The following is a 26,277-nucleotide window of genomic DNA, read 5'->3' on the forward strand; positions in this document are numbered from 1 at the left end:
ATAAAAGAACCTATACATGTTTGGTGTCTATGAACTCGTAATGACCTGTAGAATAAGAAGGGCAGGTCAGTTTTAGCATTCAGTGAACGTGGTAAAAAAAATAAATAAAAAACAACTGTGGTATTGCACTTTTTTTGCAATTTTACCGCACTTGGAATTTTTTTCCCGTTTTCCCGTACAGGATATGGTAAAACTAGTAATGGCGTTGAAAAGTACAACTCGTCCTGCAAAAAATAAGCCCTCACATGGCCATATTGACCAAAAAATAAAAACGCTATGGCTCTGGGAACAAGGGGAGCAAAAACGAAAATGCAAAAACGGAAAATGCTCAGGGGCTTAAGGGGTTAATGTCCGACTACGCCACCTGTGGATTGCGGTTATTAGGAACCGCCGCTGCAAGGCAGACCGCTGGGGCTGATGGTGTATGCAGCTTAGGTAGTGTGACTCCCCACGGGAAGAGTGCAGCCCCAGGGCAGCGTAGTGGACGGTGAGGGTGATAGTGCACGGGAGTCCCAGCACTAGTAGTGCTGGTGCGGCGATGAAGCAGGAACGACTCAGAGTCTTTGCAGTGCAGTTCAGGGTCTTTACTGGTGATATTAAGGCAGACCCTCCCGGGAGTACTGGCTAGCATAAGGGGCCTGGTCAGTCTGCGAGCAAACAGGAGTTCCCCTGGCCAGGTGGAGTAGGCCTCCCCGTCTATCTGCACTCTTTCTGGCTACCTTGCTGTAAGCGGTTAGAAGTAGCCCACGTCCCTGAGTGTACCGTGTGGTGCTCACCCGTATGGCTGGTTGTTATGTTCTGCTACCAGAGCTAAGGAAAGAGAGGAGATCTGTCCCTACGATAGAACTCAGCTTGATCCCTACGATGTAACAGGGAACCTGATCCTGCGATCAGACCTGCTAAAGTCCTCAGCTAGTCTGTACGGAGACCTATAGATGTGGGGAAGGAATCCCTGCAAGTACTAGGAACTGGGAGCAAAATGGACACCTCCTAACAGAAATAGTAGCAGACAGACAAACAAACAAAATATATAGAACACAGAGGTCCGAAGACCAAGCAAACTAACAGAGTTAGATACTGAGCACAGGCTAGCTAAAGAGTAGTAATACAATGAAGTCCAGCAAAGCCAGAAGGGCGGAGCAGGACTAAATAGGCCAACAAGGTCATGTGACCAGCAATAGAAAAAACCTAAGAGCAAGGTTCTAACAGTACCCCCCCTTCTAAGAGGATCCTCCGGATCCCCTAGGACCAGGCTTATCAGGAAATCTCCTGTGAAACGCTCTGATAAGTCTGGACGCGGAAACATCATCCGACCTTACCCATGAGTTATCCTCGGGTCCGAAACCTTTCCAGGCCACAAGATACTGCAAACTACCTCTATACCGTCTAGAATTAAGGATGCGAGAAATTTCATATTCCCCGCCCTCCACCACCGGAGGAACAGAGGCAGAGGCGTCACAATCCGACACAACAGCTTTTTTCAACAGAGAGACATGAAACACCGGATTAATTCTCCAGGAGGTAGGAACCTCCAACCTAACAGCAGATTGGTTGACAACCTGAAGCACCTTAAAGGGCCCTACAAACTTGGGACCCAATTTCTTAGAAGGAATCCTCAACCGCAGATTCCTAGAGGACAACCAAACCATGTCACCAATAGCGAACAAAACCTCCTGTCGTTTCCTATCAAAGTAGTCTTTAGATTTTCTGTTAGCCTCCTGAAGATTACCACGCACATCCGTCCAAACTCTCTCCAAATCGCCGGAAAAATTCTCCTCCTCAGGCACGGCAGATACCAACTTGGAGAACGACCCAAACGACGGATGTCTCCCAGAACAACAAAAAAAAGGCGAACAACCAGCAGAAGAAGATGTATGATTGTTCAGAGCAAATTCAGCAAGTGGCAGAAACTCAGACCACCCCTCTTGATTGTCTGCCACAAAACAACGCAAGAACTGCTCAACATCCTGGTTTTTCCTTTCTGTCTGGCCATTAGATTCAGAATGATATCCGGATGAGAACGACAAATGAACTCCCAACCTGTCACAAAAGGCGCGCCAAAAACGAGCCACGAACTGAGGTCCCCTATCAGAAACAATGTCAGTAGGAACGCCATGAAGTCTGACAATTTCCTTGACAAAGGCCTTAGCGAGAGTCTTAGCGCAGGGCAGTTTGACGAAGGGAACCAAGTGACACATCTTGCTAAAACGGTCCACGACCACCCAGATGACAGTAAAACCCTCAGAGGGGGGAAGGTCAGTTATAAAGTCCATAGCCAAATGTGTCCAAGGAGCACTGGGAACCTCCAGAGGGCAAAGTAACCCCGCAGAAGGAGTATGTGAGGACTTAGATCTAGCACATATAGTACATTGACGCACCCACTTAATGACTTCCTTCTGCCATCCAGGCCACCAAAAACTGCGACCCACCAGTCTCTTGGTCTCAGAGATTCCGGGATGACCTGCCAACCGAGATTCGTGACACTCAACAAACAAATCTCTCCTAAAGGTCCCAGGCACAAACAACCTCCCATGGGGAGTGTTAGATGGGGCATTCTCCTGTGCTTTAAGAATCTCATCTTCCAAAACGGAGTCCAAAGCAGCTATCACAACACCTTCTTGTAAAATGTTCTCCTCTTTCTCAGCACCGACTATGGGAGAAAAACTGCGAGACAAGGCATCCGCCTTAACATTCTTAGTACCTGGGATGTAAGTAACGGAAAAATTAAACCGCGAGAAAAACAGTGCCCACCTAGCCTGACGGGCATTCAGGCGCTTGGCAGCATCAAGATATATCAGATTTTTATGATCCGTAAAAACCTGAACGGGAAATTCAGCACCTTCCAAGAGGTGGCGCCAGTGTTCAAATGCGAGTTTAATAGCCAATAATTCCCGATTACCAATATCGTAATTCAGTTCAGTCTCCGAAAATTTGTTTGAAAAAAGGCACAGGGATGTACTCCATCCCCGTTATCCTGAGACAATACTGCGCCAACCCCCACAGAGGAAGCATCAACCTCAACCAAAAACGGCTTAGTCACATAAGGCTGCATAAGGATGGGAGCAGAGGTGAACCTCTCCTTGAGATACACAAAAGCTTCAATGGCCTCAGAAGTCCACTGAACCGCATCAGCACCTTTCCTGGTGAGATCGGTCAGAGGTTTGACAATAATAGAAAATTTTTTAATGAATTTTCTATAATAATTGGCGAAACCCAAAAACCTCTGTATCGATTTCAAACCAATAGGCCTAGGCCATTCCTGCACAGCTTGAACTTTCACCGGGTCCATCTCAAAACCTTCGCTGGAGATAATGTAGCCCAAAAAACTAATTCTCTGTACAGCGAACTCACATTTCTCCAGCTTAGCAAAAAGCGAATTGTCAATTAATAACTGTAATACTTCACGTACGCTCCGCCAATGAGACTCCAGATCCGGCGAATAAATCAAAATGTCATCCAAATACACAACCACATTTTTGCCAATCAAAGGTCTAAGGATGTCATTAATAAGATTCTGAAAAAATGCAGGAGCATTAGTAAGACCAAAAGGCATAACCAGATTCTCAAAATGACCCACAGGAGTGTTAAAAGCAGTCTTCCATTCGTCACCCTCCTTCATGCGCAACAGATTGTATGCCCCCCGAAGGTCAATTTTAGAGAACCACTTGGCCCCCACTAACTGGTTAAACAGATCAGGAATCAATGGCAGTGGGTAAGGATTGCGTACAGTAATTTTGTTAATCTCACGAAAATCCAGACAAGGACGTAAACCGCCGTCCTTTTTTTTTACAAAAAAAAATCCAACCGCCACAGGAGACTTAGAGGGCCTAATGTGACCGGCGGCCAAACTTGTCTGTATGTATTCCTCCAAAGCCTTTCTCTCAGGAATAGTAAGATTAAATAAACGACTTTTAGGAAGAGTCGCTCCAGGGACAAATTCAATAGTACAATCATAGTCTCTATGGGGAGGCAAAACCTGCGATTCCTTCTCAGAAAAAACTCTCCAAAAATCCTGAATAGGAACAGGCAATTCCCCCCTATCCACAGCTGCAATGCGCCCATTACAACACTTGTCATAACATTTATGGCTCAAGGATTTAATTTCATTGGTAGACCAATCCAGTACAGGATTGTGCAATTTTAACCAGGGCAATCCCAACACCACCGGAGAAGGCAAGTTATTCAAAACTACCAAATCCAATTTCTCATGGTGAACACCATTAATAGTGAGAGGAAATTCACAGACCTTGAGAGTAACATTCTTCAAAGGGGAGCCATCCACAGAAACCACAGCAATGGGGGATGACAAAGGTTCGGGTTTTAAATTGAGTTTTTCCAAGAATCCCCCATCAATTACATTCAGAGTAGACCCACAATCGACAAACACCCGAAATTCCATTAATTTTTCCTGAGCAATAGTGGAAGCAGCTAAAAATACACCCTTGGAATTTAAACAGGCAATACGGGCATGACTGACCATTTTTTTTTTCTTTCTTCATACGAAGCACACAGCTTTTAATGAAATGACCAGAATTTCCGCAATAGAAACACAAACCTTCGGAAAATCTGCGGTCCTTTTCTTGAGAGCGAGGTGCCATCGCTCCAATCTCCATCGGCTCTCCACTGTCAGTACACACATTCTCATGACCAGAAACTGACATAGCAGAGGATTTGCTCTCATTAACCCTTGCACGCAGTCTCCTATCCACCCGTATAGCTAATTGCATAGCCTGTTGCAAATCTTCAGGTGTGGGATAAGCAATTAGCAGGTCTTTAACCCTTTCACTAAGCCCAGCAAGAAACAGACTCTTCAGAGCAGAATCGTTCCACCCTATTTGAGTAGACCACCGACGGAAATGAGTACAATATTTTTCCACATTACCTGATCCCTGTCTCAAACGTCTCAACTCAGTCTCAGCAGATGAGACACGGTCAGGATCATCATATAATAGCCCCAAAGCAGAAAAAAAAACTATCCACTGATCTAAAGCATGTATCACTAGGTTGCAAAGAAAAGGCCCACTCCTGAGGCTCTTTGCGCAAAAGTGACATTATGAACCCTATGCGCTGGGATTCATCCCCAGAGGACCTGGGTCTCAAACGAAAATACAATAAGCAAGCATTTTTAAATGAAAAAAATTCTTGGTGTTCACCAAAAAATAAATCAGGCAAACGTACCTTAGGCTCCAAGAAATGTGCTCCAGGACAGTTACTCACGTGCTGATGGAGCTCGGCCACCTCCAGAGAGAGTCCCTGCAGGCGTTTAGCCAAATCCAGAACCGACACCATGATGGAACAGAAAAATCTTTCCTAAGAGAATTTGCAGGCTGGACTTACTGTTATGTTCTGCTACCAGAGCGAAGGAAAGAGAGGAGATCTGTCCCTACGATAGAACTCAGCTTGATCCCTACGATGTAACAGGGAACCTGATCCTGCGATCAGACCTGCTAAAGTCCTCAGCTAGTCTGTACGGAGACCTATAGATATGGGGAAGGAATCCCTACAAGTACTAGGAACTGGGAGCAAAATGGACACCTCCTAACAGAAATAGTAGCAGACAGACAAACAAACAAAATATATAGAACACAGAGGTCCGAAGACCAAGCAAACTAACAGAGTTAGATACTGAGCACAGGCTAGCTAAAGAGTAGTAATACAATGAAGTCCAGCAAAGCCAGAAGGGCGGAGCAGGACTAAATAGGCCAACAAGGTCATGTGACCAGCAATAGAAAAAACCTAAGAGCAAGGTTCTAACACTGGTAACTTGGGGCCTTCTGTAATCCTCTGCTCCTGGATGGCGGTGCTGGTCCCTTCCTTGTGACTGAGCCTCCGGGCTTCTATGGCCAGAGGACCTGGAATCCCCTGCCGGCTGGTTTCTGCTGTTGGGTGGATATCAGTCCCCACAGCCTCGGACTCCGGTGTCCGGTTATCAGATTCTTCTGCCAGGGCGAGCTATATCTCTGCTTAGCTTCCAGCCCCTGGTCTTCTGCTCCTTGCTCCTACAGAACTCCTGCTGTAACTTTCCCTCTCCAGGCTCTGACTCACTAATCCCGCCCCAGACCCAGTTTATAAGGGCAGATTTCTCCCCTCCCAGGTCTGGGCAGAAGTGTTGCATGCTTAAGGGCTCCTGACCAGAGAAACCTCCCACTTGCTCTCAGACGTAATATTTCTATTACTGTGGCAACCAGACCCCTGGGGTGCCACATTCCCCCCTAGTAAATTTTAGTACTTCAGGACTAAACACATTTTCAAGAAAACACAAATACAGGGCATAAACAATAATACAACAACATATATATAAGTAGCTTTAGTCTGTAGAGGTCACGGCGTGTCCGTAACCGGGTGTCCATGTCACCCATCAAGGTGAAGTCTTGGCACAGAGTAGGGGACCTATCCAAAGCAAACCCCAAGCGTTGGCCCTGGGCGTGGCTGCAAGGCTGAGGCTAGCTACTTTGGGCCGCAAGGAGGCCACGCCAGACAGGTTTTCTCCTCCGCGGCCATCTTCGCAAGAGGCACCAAGGTGCAACTATCTACAATGTAGTTCCGGTTACTCAGCGTTCATAACCTGTCAGTCCAAATAAATCTGCAGGGTAACTGGAGAAACATAATTAATAACAGGCAACAAACATAAACCATAAACAGTTAAACAGATAAATTCACAGTGCATTAGTTTAGATTCTCCAGCGAGCGGGCATCTGACCTTTAGTGCTTCTAGTGGATCTACGCAACTCACTATCTGGTTCTGCACTACAGGGTGTAGAAGGTGTTACGGGTAGGCCTGGCAGCTTTCTGCGCACTCTTTGGTTTGCTAGGGGCACGGCAGGCTCACTACTAGCAGAGGGTTGATTCTTCTGGTCTGCTGGTATGAATTCTTCTGCCTCCTGCGCTGGCTGCTCTCCCGACACTTCCTGCTCTTCTGTAGGCCCTTGAGGGGCTGGCTGGAGAAAGGTGAGGACGGGTACCACGACTGCGTTGTTAATTTGAGTCCAGGACCGGAGAAAGTCTCCGAGTACGGTGCTGATCATTTCTTCCCTTTCCTCGGCGGGTTGAGGGTTTTCTTGATCGTCATCAGGGCTTTGCAGCTGCTCGGGACACTTTTTCAGGTGGTCTCTGGAGACAATGGCTGTGGTCTCTCCTACATCCTTACTGATGACACAGACTTTTGGGTTCTCATGGCTTGAGGGCAGTACGGTGTACGGGTCCTTGTCCCACTGGTCGTCCAACTTGTGGAGCCGCCTCTTTCTCTTCAAGACCTGCTCTCCAGGTACCAGGGGAACAGCGGGAGCATACTGGTTATAAGCCTTCTCTTGCCTTTCTCTTGCTTGAGACAGACTTCGCTCGAAGCTCTCCTGTACTTTCCGATACTGCTGCTGCCGTTCTGTATCCCAGTCTGCCTCTGGCGAGGTGTCCTCAGGTGTCAGGACTCCCATATCCAGGTCAATAGGCAGCTTACCAGGTCTTGCTCTCATTAGGTAAGCCGGGGTACAGTTGGTGGAACCTACAGGGATGTGATTGTACAAGTCCACCAAATCGGGCAGTCTTTCAGGCCACAGACTGCGTTCTTCCAGGGGCAACGTTTTTAGCAAGTCTATCACCACCTGGTTCATCTTCTCACATAGTCCGTTGGTCTGCGGGTGATAGGGCGTGGTTCTTATCTTCTTGCAGCCATACAGGTTGCAGAACTCCTGGAAGACCTCCGCTTCGAAGGCTGGTCCTTGGTCCGTCAACACTTGCTCCGGATACCCGGATACCCGTGTGGACGGCAGAAGTGCTGCTGGAAGGCTCTAGCTGCTGTTTGAGCCGTTAAGTCCTTGACAGGGACCACCACCAGGAACCGGGAGTAGTGATCTACGATTGTGAGGGCGTAGACATACCCGGATTTGCTTGGAGCCAGTTTCACATGGTCCAGGGCTACCAGTTCCAGGGGCTGCCTGGTGATGATGGGTTGCAAGGGAATCTTCTGGCTGGCACGATCCTTTCTTCTTAGGTTGCACGGACCACAGTCTCTGCACCACCTCTCGATGGCTCCTCTCATGCCTACCCAGTAGAACCCTTCACGCAACAAGAACTCCAGATTCTTCCATCCGAAATGTCCTGCTCCGTTGTGGTATGCCTCCAGAACCATAGCCGCGTCTCGTCTTGGGACCACTACCTGCCAGGTCAGCTCATGTGTTCGAGAGTTAATCATTCTCCGGCACAGCTTCTCCCTGTAGAGAAACAGCTTACTTTTCTCCTTCCACAGTTGCTTGGTCTCCTTCGGAGCGTCTGGATCAAGACGGGCATCTGCCTGTGTCAGCATTTCCTTCACCAGACGGACTGCGGGATCACTGTCTTGCGTTTCCGCCCAGCTGTAGTGGGGCAAGGGATTGAACGTCCTTCACACGGTGGGAATACAGGGTAATCCCATGACGGTGGAACGCAGGGAGCTCGACTTCTTCCAGATCTTCTGGATCTTCCCCTACGTCCGGTAAGTTTGGCATTCTAGACAGGGCATCCGCGTTGGCATTTGAGCGTCCCGCCCGGTATTTGATGGTGAATTCATAGTTGGACAGGCGGGCCATCCATCTCTGCTTCAGGGCACCAAGCCTTGCAGTGTCCAGGTGTGTCAACGGGTTGTTATCCGTGTACACGGTGAACTTGGAAGAGGCCAGGTAATGCTTGAAACGTTCGGTCACTGCCCACACCACTGCCAGGAACTCTAGCTTGAATAAGCTATAATTCTCAGGGTTTCTCTCCGTGGGCCGTAGTTTTCGGCTGGCGTAAGCGATTACCCGTTCTTTCCCCTGCTGGATCTGGGACAGTACGGCTCCTAGCCCGATGTTGCTGGCGTCCGTGTGGAGGATAAAGGGCTGGCTGTAGTCGGGGTATGCCAGGATTTCATCCCCCGTAAGGGCCATCTTCAGCTGGCAGAAGGACTCCTCTTCCAGCTTTTCCCACCTGAAGGGCGGCCCTCGATCTATTCCCGGCCACGTCCTCTCTGCTTGGCGTCCTGCGGTGTACTGTCAGGACCTGCGGTGACGTCATTTAGTCACCTGATGGTCACGCGACCGCTGATGTCGGCGGTCAGGTGATGGTCGCGTGACCATCAGCTGACTAAATGACGTCACCGCAGGTCCTGCAAGTACACCGCGGGACAACGAAGAGAGAGGACGCCGCCGGGAGCAGACTGGGGGCCGCCGGAGAGGTGAATATACAGGTTTTTATTTATTTTTAATGTTTTAATTCTCTTTTTTTTACTATTGATGCTGCATTTAAAGCATCAGTTGTTCACATATTATAAATCCATGCCAGTTGCATGGATTTATATTGTGTGACCAACTTGTCAAGCACTTTTCCAAGTGATGCTCAAAATCGCTTGGAAAACTGCTTGAAAAAACACATGCGAAAACGAATGTAAAAACGCTGAAAAAACGCATGTAAATCTGCATGCGTTTTTTTCTGCCAGAGAGAGGCAAAAACACTCTGCATCAAATCTGCTACGTGGGCACATAGCCTGAAACCCTGCCACAGCCGTCAGTAGACCATGACTGCCACAGCAATTTATTAGGAGAGTGGCAATGGATGCCCAAATCAAACCTCCACCGGGATCTCTGCCAGAGCCAACTCTGATCCCTGCCATTAGTGGTGGTTGCTGGCTCTATAAAATGGCCAATATCTGCTATGTATCGTGTGGATCGAAGTTAGCTCCCGAAATGACCGGTGCACATACGGTGGGTGTCAGGAAGACTTAACGTGTCTGACCTCCACTAATTCTACCAAGGAGAAAATTATGAATAGATAACTCTGTTCTGACCAGAAAGCAGTGCCTAGAACTTTATCTATGCAAATAGCGTCTTCTGAGAGAAAGAGGACAAGGGACTCTACTGCCACCTATTGGAGGTAGCAATCCTAAAAGTCAATATTGACCCTTTAATGAGCCTTGTCACATGACTTTAGGTTAAAAAGCGAAACCAGAAATTCCATCTGCAGACACGTTTTTTGGGGTTTTTATTCCACATCAGTGCAAAGCAAAATAATCGGTTGGCTGGGTGAGAAGCCTCACTTCAGCATCCTAAAATCCCTACTGGCCAGTGAGGATGACGTCAAGCTGTTTTCTACTAACTATTATTTCATATTATTAATGCAAAGGTTAGGGTTCGTGATCTGCATAGTGTGTGGAAATTTTAAGAGGCATAATATGCAAATTTTTATCAACATGTAGCATTACATAATTAAGCCAACAAGTAAACTCAGTGAATGATGCTGTTCCTCTCCACCTCACTGGGGGTCACACCCCGGACACTGTTACTTCACAAAGCGCTCAACCTGTTTGTCACTTCCGCTGGTATCTCAGTTGGTTATTCCCTCACATCTCACTGTTCAGCTCATATACTCTAGCCTGTTTCTCTATAATACCTCTATACCTGAGGATCCCAATTCACCTCTTTGTAGACTCTGACCCCAAGGATTCTAGCTCAGCCATTCTCACTGCTCACTTGAACCCCACTACTATTTGTTCAGACATTAACCTCAAGAACCTCGTACCTTTTCGCCCAAGCTCTGTTTTCAATTAACTCCTGCTTCTGTATTTTCTGTACTTTAAGAGCCCCATCATTTTTAACCAAACTTTCTTTCATAAGAACCTCATCACACTTTCCCTCAATGAGCAGGAGTAAGCAGAGTAATTTGTGAGATGTGATCTTGTGTGTACTGAGCAGGAAACAGAGCAAGACAGGTGCACAGTTTCCATAAGAGACAAGATGAGCAGGCAAGGAGTAAGAAGTTTTCCCAAGAATGAGCGAGACTAGTGCGGAGGTGGCTCCCCTGTCCATTTATGCACATCGTGCCCAGTTCTATATAGTTTCCAACAATAACCTCCCCAAGATTTAGCTCTGTACAGATCACTTTTCACTGGTTTCCTCCAGGCTGATATTATTGCCACCCTACACACAATAAAGTCAGCCTATATATCTTCATCAGTGGCCTACACAAATCACTGCAATGTACCCTTCTCCATGGAAAGCCGCCCTAGCCCCCAGTAATTAATGGCACTCGCTAAAGTTAACTAGCCTGTTGTTCAGTGGCATCCGGGATGTTGTTTTGCTCTTCGGCATAGCTAAATATGCCGGGTGACTCCCACACAGGTTTTCTTTTGATGGCCTTGTCGCACCGTCTTCCAGCACACCAATATCTGCCCAGGTGGAACAGGCTTTAGGTTTAACACGGCTCAGGTCCCTACTTGTACCATCTGCCCTCTGATTGATTGGCACAAAACCTAACCTGATATCTAATACAGTCTGCTTCTTCCAGCAGACCGCTTTTGACAGTTTAGTGGTGTAGTGCATCGACATGACCCTCCTCATCTTGCTGGCAACCAAACCTTTGTTGTGACCTTCAAAAGGGTTAAAATCTGAAAATTAGCCCTCACACCCTATACTCTTGCTGATCTATGTGACATTTGTATTATAGTGATTATTCAACTTTTTAATCACCCAAAAAAGTAGCAGGACACTCTGTACTAGTTTTGCATGTGTGACGCCAGGTTGTGAGACGCTGGAAAGCCCTACCCTGGGAGATGGGGGACTCGGAGTCGGGTCCAGTGATGGAGAGATGGGGTGCAGCCGTGGCCCCGACCCGCTCCGTGCCCAGGGCCGTCACATTAAAAAGGATGGTACGGGCTTATCCGGGTTGAGTGGCTGATTACAACTACGCCACCTGTGGCACCTGGTGAAGGCCACCAGCGCTGCTGCAGTCCGCCGAGGCATGGTGTTATGGCAGCCGACGTTGTTACTACTCCCCACAGGCGGAGCAGGGCCTCGGGGCAGAGGAACAGGACGAAGGTAGTAGTCCAGGAGGTCTGGTGCTGCGTAGTGCGGTGTGCAGAATAAAGAGTCCGGAGGCCATAGGGGTGAACTTCCAAGGCTTTACTCACGGAAGAGATGGCAGTAGGAAGGCGACTCCCTGCTCCTCGCGGGGTTCTGCGGTCACCAGAGACGAAGGGGTCTGACAACCTCCGAGTAAGTCCAGTGTTAAATCAGGACCCTGCACCAGAGTGTTCCTAGACTTCAGACCGGGTCCTTTCCTGTCTGTGTGTGTGTAGATAGGCCGGGTCTCCCTCTGAACTTCACTCAGAAAAAGGGTACGGATGGCAGCGCCATTCCTTCCGTTACCCGGTGGGATCCTCAGGGCCTACCGGGCTTTCCCGACCAGGACGTGGAGTAGCAAGGTCGGGTGTCGGGGGCCGGTACCCCTCTTGCAGCCGGAATCCCTCTGAATATATCAGGTTGGCGAGGATAGGTGGCGTATACCGCTCCGTCTGCATCCTCCCTGGGATCCATTTGCGGTGGAGCTACACTCTTAAGCTCCGGGCCTTCTTGGTCATGGTCCCTGACCGGGCTGAGACACACGTTATCTGCAGCCTGCCCCTCGACCCAAGGCCAGGGTACGAGGGCCGTGCCTCCATCCTCTGCAGGCCCACACAGGATCCACGCTCAGGGAGGGAGGTCACGATGAAATAACGATCAAAGACCCTGAGCCCAAGATGGCTGGGTATTAAATATGAATTATTAGGTGTCACTAAAATGTGAGTCCTCCACCCTCACCCACTAAATGGTTCCCCTATCTCTTGGTTCCCCAGTCTCCCGATAACCAGGAGGGCAGCACCTAGTGCATTCTAGCCCCCTCTGGTGGGAGAAGTGTGGTGTTGGATGTGGAGGAAGGGTCCTGACCATCGCACTGTTCTTACCTCAGAGGAGGAACACTACACTCCATTAGAGAAGTGCAGCATCCCTGTGGCGGTCGAACCCTCAGGGGCGCCACATTTGCATCATTTTTTTCGGGCCACAATGCAGATAAATGATCTTAGATACACTTCAGTACTCTTTTAGTAAAAAAATAAAATGAGAAACTCCATTTTTTAGTAGGTTAGTTTCCCTTTAAGGTGTATTTTTACCTTTGAACATCATTTTATAGTTCGTACATGGAATTAATCTGCAAAGGTTGCATTATTTACATAATCTTGTACTGTTCTTGTACAGTCTGCATTATACTCCAGAGCAGAATTCACTATTGTGTTCATTTTATAGGAAAATGCAAGCTTGTTACTAGATATACTCCTAATAGATTAGCTGAGTTCCTATAATGCAGGGGGGGGGGGCAGTTACTTTTTCCTATGTGAGAATATTGCAGGTCTCCCCAAACTTTTTGGCCCTTTACAAACGAGCAAAAGTACACAATACCTTTAAATCACTGTTGGATTTTAACAATCTTAATCTGGATCCAGTAAGCAAAAAACTGATCAGTTACAAATGAAAGAAAAGGATGGCTAATTAACAGATCAGTTTTCCATAGACTTAAATGTTACAAAAACAGATCCAGCAGAGAGCAGTTATTTAAAAACGGACTAAAAAGTTGTGTCGGCATAACTTTTTTGCCAATGGATTGCTGCTGGATCCGTTCTAACTGATCACTACTGGACATGTGAACATAGCCGTTATATTTTACGCTACGGATGTGTGGGAACTTGTTTCTGTACTTACCCCCAACTCTCTTGAGATTTCATGTTTGTGGAAATCATTGTTGACTCCTGCTGGAATCTTGTTTCATCGCTGACTTGAATTCGTTCACAGTTCAATCTGCAAAAAGAGCTCAGCTCAATCTCATAGAAAAAAAAAAAATGCCCAAAACAAGTTATAATACACAATACCTTTGAATCACCATTAGCATATGACCCTAACAACTCAGCATAGTTCTTATAATGCAGAGGAAGAGTTACTTTTTCCTACGCAAGATTATTGCTGGTGTTCACAATCTTTTTGGCTTTGGGGCACCCTTGAGGAAGAAAAACTTACTTCTGGGCACTCCTATGAATATTTTTTTACAAATAACTTAAAATCTATTAATACATATAATTCATTGTTAGTTATTATCATCAGAATCTTACTTTACTCATGGCCACAACTTGTGAACTTGTTCTTGTACTTACCCTTGGCTCTCCTTAGATTTCATATTTGTGGAAATCTTTGTTGACTCCTCCTGGCTTCCTCTTTCACAGCTGATTTGTTCAACTTCACAGTTCAACCTGAAAGAAGAATTCAGGTTGATCTCATAAAAGACAAAATGGTTTAAAATAAGTAATAAGACACAATAGTTGGGTTATTAACATCAAAATCTTTTTTTACTGATGGCTAGAGATGAGCGTTGTTCTACTCGAACTGTTCGCCAATCTCAAATTCGAGCTGTTTTGGGCGGTGTTCGAGCCGTTCGGCGAACACGAACAATTTGAGAAAAATTCGGCTGTTCGAGGTTATGTTCGATAACTGTTCGTGCACCAAAATCATAACTGGATTTTTTCTCAGTAATGATGAAAATTAATGTTAATACGCAGTTTGAGTGTACAGCGGGGTGGGGGGAGGGGCAGGGGATGGATCTCTGCAGGAACAATGAAGATCTCCATTTTTTTTTTCGATTTCCCGCATTTACAGTGGGGAGGTGCAATCTGTCAGCCTATCAGCAGCGCACACACGGAGCGAAGTGCTTTTTTTCACACAAGCAAGGGCATGTGTCATTGGCAGTGTATGTCACATGTCCTTGCCCTATAAGACCAAGCCATTTTCCCCGTCGCCACCATTTTCTCACTGCTGCAGCTGCGTGTTAGACGGCACCGCTGTTGCTGTGTGCGCTATACCTTGTTAATTTCAAGCCAATTTTTGCACAAATCTACAGATAGCTTGGGAGTAGGGAATAGTTGTGATTGCAGTCCTTTTAAGGACTAGGTTACAGCATTTCCTACGACTTTTATCAGGCAGGTCTGTGCTCTTAAATAGATAGATTGTGGGAGTAAAGACTAATTGTAATTGGAGTCCTTTTCAGGACTAGGTTACATCAGTTCCTATCAGTTTTTGCCAGGCAGGTCTGTGCCAGTGCTGTGCAAGTTTTTTTCACAGCATTTGGCTGAATCTAGCAAAGCTAATCCTTTTTTGGCCTATTGCAGAGTGTGTTAGTCAGTGGAGTAGCCTATCTGTGTTGCAAGATATACTACCTGTGTATAGAATACCAATTTTTTTACTGCACCTAGTGAAGTAAAATCTTTTGGGCATAGCATCATTCTATTAGTCCATCTATACTGACCTCCATCAGGTTGCAAACTGAATATATTTTTTTCTGCATCTACCTCTGAAAAAATATTGGGCTTCTAGCTGTGTGTGGGACTTGTTGTATTAGTCCATCTATACTGACCTCCATCAGGTTGCAAACTGAATATATTTTTTTCTGCATCTACCTCTGAAAAAATATTGGGCTTCTAGCTGTGTGTGGGACTTGTTCTATTAATCCATCTATACAGACCTCCATCAGGTTGCAAACTGAATATATTTTTTTCTGCATCTACCTCTGAAAAAATATTGGGCTTCTAGCTGTGTGTGGGACTTGTTCTATTAATCCATCTATACAGACCTCCATCAGGTTGCAAACTGAATATATTTTTTTCTGCATCTACCTCTGAAAAAATATTGGGCTTCTAGCTGTGTGTGGGACTTGTTGTATTAGTCCATCTATACTGACCTCCATCAGGTTGCAAACTGAATATATTTTTTTCTGCATCTACCTCTGAAAAAAATATTGGGCTTCTAGCTGTGTGTGGGACTTGTTCTATTAATCCATCTATACAGACCTCCATCAGGTTGCAAACTGAATATATTTTTTTCTGCATCTACCTCTGAAAAAATATTGGGCTTCTAGCTGTGTGTGGGACTTGTTGTATTAGTCCATCTATACTGACCTCCATCAGGTTGCAAACTGAATATATTTTTTTCTGCATCTACCTCTGAAAAAATATTGGGCTTCTAGCTGTGTGTGGGACTTGTTCTATTAATCCATCTATACAGACCTCCATCAGGTTGCAAACTGAATATATTTTTTTCTGCATCTACCTCTGAAAAAATATTGGGCTTCTAGCTGTGTGTGGGACTTGTTGTATTAGTCCATCTATACTGACCTCCATCAGGTTGCAAACTGAATATATTTTTTTCTGCATCTACCTCTGAAAAAATATTGGGCTTCTAGCTGTGTGTGGGACTTGTTCTATTAATCCATCTATACAGACCTCCATCAGGTTGCAAACTGAATATATTTTTTTCTGCATCTACCTCTGAAAAAATATTGGGCTTCTAGCTGTGTGTGGGACTTGTTGTATTAGTCCATCTATACTGACCTCCATCAGGTTGCAAACTGAATATATTTTTTTCTGCATCTACCTCTGAAAAAATATTGGGCTTCTAGCTGTCTGTGGGACTTGTTCTATTAATCCATCTATACAGACCTCCATCAGGTTGCAAACTGAATATATTTTTTTCTGCATCTACCTCTGAAAAAATATTGGGCTTCTAGCTGTGTGTGGGACTTGTTGTATTAGTCCATCTATACTGACCTCCATCAGGTTGCAAACTGAATATATTTTTTTCTGCATCTACCTCTGAAAAAATATTGGGCTTCTAGCTGTGTGTGGGACTTGTTCTATTAATCCATCTATACAGACCTCCATCAGGTTGCAAACTGAATATATTTTTTTCTGCATCTACCTCTGAAAAAATATTGGGCTTCTAGCTGTGTGTGGGACTTGTTGTATTAGTCCATCTATACTGACCTCCATCAGGTTGCAAACTGAATATATTTTTTTCTGCATCTACCTCTGAAAAAATATTGGGCTTCTAGCTGTGTGTGGGACTTGTTCTATTAATCCATCTATACAGACCTCCATCAGGTTGCAAACTGAATATATTTTTTTCTGCATCTACCTCTGAAAAAATATTGGGCTTCTAGCTGTGTGTGGGACTTGTTGTATTAGTCCATCTATACTGACCTCCATCAGGTTGCAAACTGAATATATTTTTTTCTGCATCTACCTCTGAAAAAATATTGGGCTTCTAGCTGTGTGTGGGACTTGTTCTATTAATCCATCTATACAGACCTCCATCAGGTTGCAAACTGAATATATTTTTTTCTGCATCTACCTCTGAAAAAATATTGGGCTTCTAGCTGTGTGTGGGACTTGTTGTATTAGTCCATCTATACTGACCTCCATCAGGTTGCAAACTGAATATATTTTTTTCTGCATCTACCTCTGAAAAAATATTGGGCTTCTAGCTGTGTGTGGGACTTGTTGTATTAGTCCATCTATACAGACCTCCATCAGGTTGCAAACTGAATATATTTTTTTCTGCATCTACCTCTGAAAAAATATTGGGCTTCTAGCTGTGTGTGGGACTTGTTGTATTAGTCCATCTATACTGACCTCCATCAGGTTGCAAACTGAATATATTTTTTTCTGCATCTACCTCTGAAAAAATATTGGGTTTCTAGCTGTGTGTGGGACTTGTTCTATTAATCCATCTATACAGACCTCCATCAGGTTGCAAACTGAATATATTTTTTTCTGCATCTACCTCTGAAAAAATATTGGGCTTCTAGCTGTGTGTGGGACTTGTTGTATTAGTCCATCTATACTGACCTCCATCAGGTTGCAAACTGAATATATTTTTTTCTGCATCTACCTCTGAAAAAATATTGGGCTTCCAGCTGTGTGTGGGACTTGTTGTATTAGTCCATCTATACTGACCTCCATCAGGTTGCAAACTGAATATATTTTTTTCTGCATCTACCTCTGAAAAAAATATTGGGCTTCTAGCTGTGTGTGGGACTTGTTCTATTAATCCATCTATACAGACCTCCATCAGGTTGCAAACTGAATATATTTTTTTCTGCATCTACCTCTGAAAAAATATTGGGCTTCTAGCTGTGTGTGGGACTTGTTGTATTAGTCCATCTATACTGACCTCCATCAGGTTGCAAACTGAATATATTTTTTTCTGCATCTACCTCTGAAAAAATATTGGGCTTCTAGCTGTGTGTGGGACTTGTTCTATTAATCCATCTATACAGAACTCCATCAGGTTGCAAACTGAATATTTTTTTTTCTGCATCTACCTCTGAAAAAATATTGGGCTTCTAGCTGTGTGTGGGACTTGTTGTATTAGTCCATCTATACTGACCTCCATCAGGTTGCAAACTGAATATATTTTTTTCTGCATCTACCTCTGAAAAAATATTGGGCTTCTAGCTGTGTGTGGGACTTGTTCTATTAATCCATCTATACAGACCTCCATCAGGTTGCAAACTGAATATATTTTTTTCTGCATCTAGCTCTGAAAAAATATTTGGCCTTCTAGCAGTGTGTGGGACTTTCTCTATTAGTCCATCTATACTGACCTCCATCAGGTTGCAAATTGAATATAATTTTTTTCTGCATCTAACCCAGCCAATAGTTTTGGCCTAATACCACAGTTTGGCCACTCAGCTCTGCTCGGTTCCCATCCATTGTTTTTTTGTGCAAACAACTCCAGAGTTGTTAATTAGTTAACCACCAAAATGAGTGGAAAAAGGCCTGCTGCTGGTGGAAAGGGGAATAGGCGTGTTGGGAAGGGGAAAAAAGGTTGTGTCCGTGGGGTAGGTGTTAAAGCAACAGTAACATCTGCAGAAGAAAGACCATCTTCCAGCCAAACTAAAATGTCTACTTCTTTTAGCGGACAATGTGATAAGATCCCTTTCTTACGGCCACGCCAATCGCTACAAATTCCAGATGAGGCACAAAAACAGCAGGTGCTTCAACGGATATCAAGTGCTCCTTTAAGTGGGCTCTCCTCCACATCAACTTCAACATCACAAATACTCCAGTCCTCAAAGGTGTCACCCCAATCGCACTTGCTTCCTCACAGCTCCCAAATCTCCAGCTGCCCGTCTGAGTATGAGGTAGAACAGATGGTTGAGTCTGCAGAGCTGTTTACTCATACTATAGCCTGGGAATCAGAGGTCGACTCCAGCGCTTCTGTGAATCCAGACGAGGAAATGATCTGCACTGATGCCCAGAATCTTTATGAGTCGGATCCAGGACCAGACGCAGAAGGTTCTGACCATAATGTAGACCCTCATTCCCAAACTGTAACTCCTGTTGGTGGAGACAATGAGGAAGACGATGATAAGACTCAAATACCTGATTGGAGCGACAACTTTAGTTTTTTGTCAGGGCAGGAACAGGTTGGCTCTGAGGACGACAGGTGTGATAACGCACAGGGTGATGATGATGAGGTTGGAGATCCCACTTACTGTCAACCCACAGTCAGCCAAGAGATGAGGTCAGCAGAGGAGGTGGAGGAAGATGCTAGTGACGACGAGGTCAGGTTGCGCCTTCCTGGACAGAGACGTAGTACTGGAAGCACGTCAACAACTGCATCCTCAAACACAACTCTGCCTCTCACCACAAGTCGTGGTGGCTCTTCAGGTCGCATGGGTGCTAAGCCTTGCATAGCCTGGGCATTTTTTCAGATCGATAAAGATGACCCAACTCGTGTTATCTGTAACATTTGTCAGCAAAAGCTAAGTAGAGGCCAAAAAATACATAGTTTGAGTACTTCATGCATGAACCGGCACATGGACATGAAGCATAAGTTGCAGTGGGAAGCTCAGTGTGCTACAATGCGGCCTAGTCGGCCGGGCCAACCACCGTCTGCCATATCTTGTGCATCCGCGGCCTCTTCATCCTCTGTGACTGGGGGGACAGCAGTCACACCTGTTTTGGGGCGCAGACCTGCCACCTCTTTACCCGCAACAGCCAGCGTGATTGGCAGGTCATCATTTTCTTTGGAGGTGGTAACACCAGCTGGTGTTGAGCGCTGTCCGACATCGATAGCACCACCTTTGGATCAAGGCAACCTAACATGTCCGCCTGCATCTTCCTCACAGACCGGCAGTTTGCCGGGGACACCCTTATCAACCCCGTCTAAGCACAATAGTCAGCCCTCGGTCCCTCAGATGTGGACAAGTAAAAGACCATTTCCTCCTAGCCATGAGAAAGCTAAGAGGTTGAATTTCACCATCTGCAAGTTCTTGGCTACAGAAATGCTGCCTTTCCGCCTGGTGGACACAGAGGATTTTCGAGACCTTATGTCCGTCGCAGTGCCCCAGTACCAGATGCCCAGTCGGCACTACTTCTCAAAGAAAGGTGTGCCTGCGCTCCACCAGCATGTCGCACACAACATCACCGCTTCTTTGAGAAACTCTGTGTGTGACAGGGTGCATTTCACCACAGACACTTGGACGAGTAGGCATGGACAGGGGCGTTACATGTCGCTGACTGGGCACTGGGTAACTATGGTGACAGCAGGACAAGGGGCTGCTGTCCAAGTCTTGCCGTCCCCACGAGTTGTGCGTCAATCCTCTTTATGTCAAAGTTCCTCCACTGCTTCTGCCTCCTCAACCTCCTCTCGGTCTTCCACCTGCACCCAAAGCCTGTCTGGTCATGCCACAAGCTTTCTAACTGCGCAGAAGGGATCCTGCACACCTCCTTACTATGCTGGCAGTAGGGCTCAACGTCATCAGGCGGTTTTTACATTGAAATGTCTGGGAAATGTGAGTCACACAGATGAGGAGTTGTGGTCAGCTCTGGAGAACCAATTTCATGAATGGTTGTCTCCACTGGACCTGAAACCAGGGAAGGCCGTGTGCGACAATGCTGCAAACCTGGGTGCGGCCCTTCGCCGGGGCAATGTCACACACGTGCCTTGTATGGCTCACGTGTTGAACCTGGTTGTCCAGCAATTTTTAGCCCACTATCCCAGACTAGATGGCCTTCTGCAGAGGGCACGGTCGCTGTGTGCTCACTTTCGCCGTTCGCATCCCGCAGCTCAGCGACTTACATCTCTACAGAAGTTGATGGGCCTGCCACTTCACCGGCTAAAATGCGATGTGCCTACCCGGTGGAATTCAACTCTACACATGTTGCAGCGACTGTGGCAGCACCGACAAGCCCTGGTGCAATACGTTCTGACGTATAGCCTGGGCCAACGAGATCCAGAGGTGGGGCAAATCACGCTGGAGGAGTGGTCTCAGATCAGGGACCTATGCACCCTTCTGCACAGTTTTGAAATGGCGACGAAGATGTTTAGTGCTGACGATGCCATTATCAGCATGACTATTCCGGTGATTTACATGCTGGAGCACATGTTAAACAGAATTCGGAGTCAGGTGGTGGCACAAGAGGAGGTGGAGGAAGTAGAGGAGGAGGAGTTGTATGCGGAAGGGCTAACATCTGCAAGGTCCAGACGGTCGGCAGCACCAAGGCGGCAGGCATGTGAGGGTGGGGGAGATGGTTTTACCAGGGCGCATGGTAGCAGCCAAACTAGTAAGGAAGGTGCAGGAGCCCAGGAAGAAGTGGAGGACGAACTGATGGAAGACTCATCAGATGAGGGAGACCTTGATCACATTTCTGTTGTGCGAGGTTGGGGGGAGAGGACAGAGGAAGGAAGCATGATTGTTACCTCGCCACCAACACAACAGGGACTTGGTGCTCCTGGATGCGCAACACACATGAGTGCCTTCTTGCTGCACTACCTGCAACATGACCCTCGAATTGTGAGAATTAGAAATAATCCTGACTACTGGGTTGCCACACTGTTAGATCCCCGGTACAAAAGTAAATTTGCAGAAAATTATTCCTGCCATAGAAAGGGATGCACGCATGCAGGAGTATCAGCAGAGACTGTTGCAGAATCTTACATGTGCTTTTCCACAAAATACCAGTGGTGCACGTAGTGAATCTCACAGTTCCAACTTGCCAACCGTGGGACCGTCAAGTGTTCAGCACTCAAACCGTAACAGAACCACAGTATCTGCTGGTAACATCAATTTTGCAGAATCATTTCACCACTTTTTTAGCCCATCCTTTGCAAGGCCACAGGAGACAAGAAGTCTGACACATAGTCAACGCCTAGAGACGATGGTACAGGAGTATCTCCAAGTAAACATTGAAGCCACGACTGTGTCACTGGACCCTTGCTCTTTTTGGGCTTCCAATCTGGATAAATGGCCGGAGCTAGCCACTTACGCCTTGGAGATCTTGTCATGCCCCGCAGCCAGCGTTCTGTCTGAACGTGTGTTCAGCGCTGCTGGTGGTGTGCTGACAGATAAGCGCACGCGGCTCTCCACTGATAATGTAGACAGACTCACGTTCATAAAGATGAACAAATCATGGATCCGTAACGACTTTTCTACCCCTGTGTCATCCTGGGGAGAGTAAAAGCTTGATGATTGGTTAAAATCACCCTACCAACCGTTTTAAGCTTTCAAATTACTAATCATGTTTATCTGTATCTTGGCTGGAAAATAATTTGGGCTTTGTAGCAGTGTGCAGCACTGATTCTATTAGGCCATCTATAATAAGCTCCACCAGATTTAAAATTACTAATCATGTTTATCTGTATCTTGACTGGAAAATAATTTGGGCTTTGTAGCAGTGTGCAGCACTGATCCTATTAGGCCATCTATACTAAAGCTTCACCAGATTTAAAATTAATAATAATTTTTAGCTGCATCTAGCCCGGAAAATAATTTTGGGGCTCCGAGATGCGCAAGACACATAAGTGCCTTCTTGCTGCACTACCTGCAGCATGACCCTCATATTGTCAGAATTCGAAGTAATCATGACTACTGGGTTGCCACACTCTTAGATCCCCCAAACTTTTCGATCAACCTTTTCATTTTAATAAAGACCAAAAAAATGGTCATTTTTGAAATTATAAGCATTAGCAGGTTGTTAGAAACTGAAATCAAACAGTTTTCAACTCAAAACTTTATTCTAGGTGATGTTACATTTTCACATAGGACCCCTTGTTCGAAAGGAGCTTCTGAACTCTCTCGTCCATTGAATTTGTCAGGTTTTGGATGGTTTCTGCTTCAATTGTTTTGCATGAGGACAGAATACCCTCCCAGAGCTGTTGCTTAGATGTGAACTGCCTCCCGCCATCATAGACACTCCTTTTAATGATGCTCCAAAGGTTCTGAATGGGGTAGAGGTCAGGGGAGCATGGGGGTCACACCATAAGTTTGTCCCCTTTTATGCCCATATCAGCCAGAGATGCAGATATTTTATGTGCAGCATGAGATGGTGCATTATCATGCAGAAAAATGATCTTGCTGTGAAATACACGGTTCTTCTTCTTGAACCATGGCAGGAAGTGCTGTTTGAGAAAATCCACATACATTATGGAGTTCATCTTTAGCGCCTTCAGGGATCCTAAAGGGGCCGACAATCTCTCTCCCCATGATTCCAGCCCAAAACATTACTCCACCTCCTCCTTGTTGGCGCTGTAGCCGTGTTTGCGTGGGGTGTCCATCAACCAGCCATCCTCCACTCCATCCATCTGGACCATCGAGCGCTGCACGGCACTCATCCGTGAACAAAACAGTTTTGAAATCAGTCTTCATGTAATGTTTGGCCACTGGAGCCGTTTCTGCTTGTGTGAAGTGGATAGAGGAGGTCGACAGGATGGCGTATGCACAGCTGCAAACCTCTGAAGGACCCTGCATCTTGTTGTTCGGGGGACGTTGGAGGCACAAGCAGCTTCAAAAACTTGTCTGCTGCTATGACAAGGCTTTTTTGCCGCTGCTCTTTCAACCTGACGTAATTGCCTGTAGGAAAGAGTCCTCAATTTGCCCTTATCAGCACGCACACGTGTGTACTGTGAATCAGCTACATACTTCTTGATTGCCAAGACACTTCATCCTGATCATCGCACAATGTTGATTGTAGTCATGCCTTGACCTAAACACTCCACAATTTGTTGCTTCTCAGCAGCCGACACATCTTTTTTCTTTCCCATTTTGGCAGAAAATGTAGGCTGCTTAATAATGTGAGACAGCCTTCTTAAGTAGTCTTGCCTTTCATTGGACACACCTGCCAAACTAATTAGCACAGGTGTCTGCAATTGCTTACAGTGATATAAAGAGCCCTGACACACATCACCATCAATGAGTTTAACTGACAAACAAACAAATTCTTCCCTTATCACTCCTAAACACTTTTTGCATAATAATATGGAACACAGTGTACATGTGCTTTTCCACAAAACACCAGTGGTTCACGTAGTGAATCTTACAGTTCTAACTTGCCAACCGTGGTCTGTATGGAGTTGTTCAATAAAGGGCCCAAAATTAAGATAACATAGATGGGAGAGGTCTCTATGAATAGGAATTCCTAAGTATTTGATACCCTGTGAGGGCCAGGCAAAGGGAAAGTTGGACTGGATGGAATCCTATATGGATTTGGGGAGGGAGACATCGAGGGCCTCAGACTTCGCTGCATTGATTTTAAAATTTGACCATGTAACAAAGTGATCTATTTCAGCCATAACAGCATGGATGGATATATGTGATTGAGTGATATATACTAGGACATCATCAGCAAATAGAGAGCACTTGTACTCGGTGCCTCCCACCTCAATCCACCTAATATTGGGGTTATGGCGAATTGATGAGAGCAGGTGCTCCGTCACTAGGATGTATAAGAGAGGGGACAGAGAACATCCCTGCCTTGTCCCATTGGTGATTGTGAAAGGTGATGAAAATGTTCTGACGCGCCCCCTGGGCCTTGGGACACCCGGAGCCGGACCCTTTTTGGTGGATGCTGGTGGTTGTAGTCTCCGTGGCGGCGACCCGGTTCCGTGGCTCAGGGCGGTCAAACCAGTGGCGGAACTATTTATGTGGTTTTGATGTTTAAATGTCCGACTACGCCACCCGTGGATTGCGGTCAGAGTGAACCGCCGCTCCAGGGCAGACCGCTGAGGCTGGTGTTGTGGGTGCAGCAGAGCGTAGCATAACTCCATACGGGAGGAGTATAGCCTCAGGGCAGTGTATGCGGAGGATGGGGGTGATGGTGCAGGGCAGCAGCAGTAATGACACGGAGTCAGTGATGCAGTCCAGGGCCTTTACTCACAGTTCTTATTATCCAGACCACGTCTGCAGGTAACGGCTGCCCACGTCGTACTGTGCTCACCAGGTGAGGGGCTCAGACAACTCCCAGATAACTTTGGAGTGCTTCACAGGACCCCCTTTGTGTGTCCTTTGTCTGGCCTTTCTTACCAACCCTTCTGTCCGGCTGCCTCGGGCCTCCTCTTGGTAAACTTGGTGCCAGTTTCCCTGACCCTATATGGTGCCTTCCTAGCGGGTGTAGCGAGGGGCTGCGCCACATAAAATGTCACAGCCTCCTGTTTCTAGCTGAGGGTCGTTTCCTGCCTCCACTAGTTTCGGGGACCGGTCTCCCCCTTTGGCCTGACCCCTCCACGCAGGTGGATTCGGGCGTGCGGTGGCGACTCGCCCGTCCGCACCCCTGAGATCCCTTCGTTCCTCGTTCCTGGAGCCTTCTCCGCTCCTCTTCCTTCCTTCTCCCTCTTCCAGGCCTGGGCCTCTGTTACTAGGCCCGCCTCCGGAGCAGAGCTCATGCAGAGCCCCTGCTCCCTGCCACTTCTGCTCAGACTTCTCTGCACTGAACTAAGATGGTGCCCACCTTTTATACTCCCTTCTCAATGCACCCAGGAACTGCTTCCTCCCTGCTCCTGCACTACAGGGTTCCCCTTCCTCAGTGTTCCCTCCCCCCACTCCAGCCAGGGACAGGGACTGTCGTGCCCATCTCAGGGGCATATTGGTCGCCCTGCCCCACGGCAATGTGGTGTAATGCATGCAGGTGTCGGGTCCTGATCCACACTACATCCTTACCTGAGAGTGAGATGTCACACCTCTGGGTGAGGTGCAATACCTCTGTAGCAACCGAGCCCTCAGGGTGCTACAGTTCCATTTATCTTCAGCCTAGGTGACGTATTGCGATACAGGGCCGTGATTTTGGCTATAAAAGGGTCCCCTAGACCCCTACCCCAAGCTTTTTAAGAGAATCATATATGGCGTGCCAGGAGACTCTATGGAATGCTTTCTCAGCATCCAACGAGAGTATCTAATTACAAATTTTTAACTGCATCTAGCCCAGGAAATACTTTGTGCCTAGTAGCAGGGTCTGCTAGTCAGCGGATTATCCCGGCTGTTAAGCAAGCTACACCACCTGTAGTTTGGACACTTCATTTTTTCAAAGGAAATGCTTCGGGACCACGGGATACTCAGTGAAGAGCATCAGGAGGCACCCCAAGGCATAGGGGCTCGGACTGGCAGTAGGATGCCTTGCGGTGGACAGCCGAGCTCGATCCTTATAAAAGCTTTTTAACTGCAGCAGCTTTAGTGGACGCTACTGGAGCTGGAATTACGCGGCTGTTGGCATGAGACTTGCCCTCCAATAGATCCTTGTAAATGGATTTAAAGTGTATTTATTCAAATTAGAGAGACAATTTAAATTAAAAAGCTTAGAGCTGCCTCCACCACAGGGGGGCTCGCTCGACCCACCAGCGGACAGGCACCAGTATTGGGAGA

At 46.5% G+C, this 26,277-nt stretch overlaps 1 protein-coding gene across 1 annotated transcript in view; it reads right to left on the minus strand.

Annotated features, from left to right (window-relative positions):
• Positions 1-10,496: 10,496 nt before the first annotated feature.
• The window catches only part of LOC141173601 (uncharacterized), a 43,463-nt gene continuing 27,682 nt past the window's right edge, over positions 10,497-26,277 (minus strand). The window contains exons 15-17 of the mRNA XM_073657900.1: positions 13,964-14,059; positions 13,518-13,613; positions 10,497-10,689 (exon numbers count right to left, since the gene is read on the minus strand). Of these exons, the coding sequence (XP_073514001.1) occupies positions 10,497-10,689; positions 13,518-13,613; positions 13,964-14,059 (385 nt within the window). The remainder of the gene's footprint in view (positions 10,690-13,517; positions 13,614-13,963; positions 14,060-26,277) is intronic.

The sequence above is a fragment of the Phyllobates terribilis genome, unplaced genomic scaffold, assembly GCF_046119375.1.
Source record: "Phyllobates terribilis strain yellow unplaced genomic scaffold, ASM4611937v1 Scaffold_13__5_contigs__length_258822181, whole genome shotgun sequence".
Classification (NCBI taxonomy): Eukaryota; Metazoa; Chordata; class Amphibia; order Anura; family Dendrobatidae; genus Phyllobates; species Phyllobates terribilis.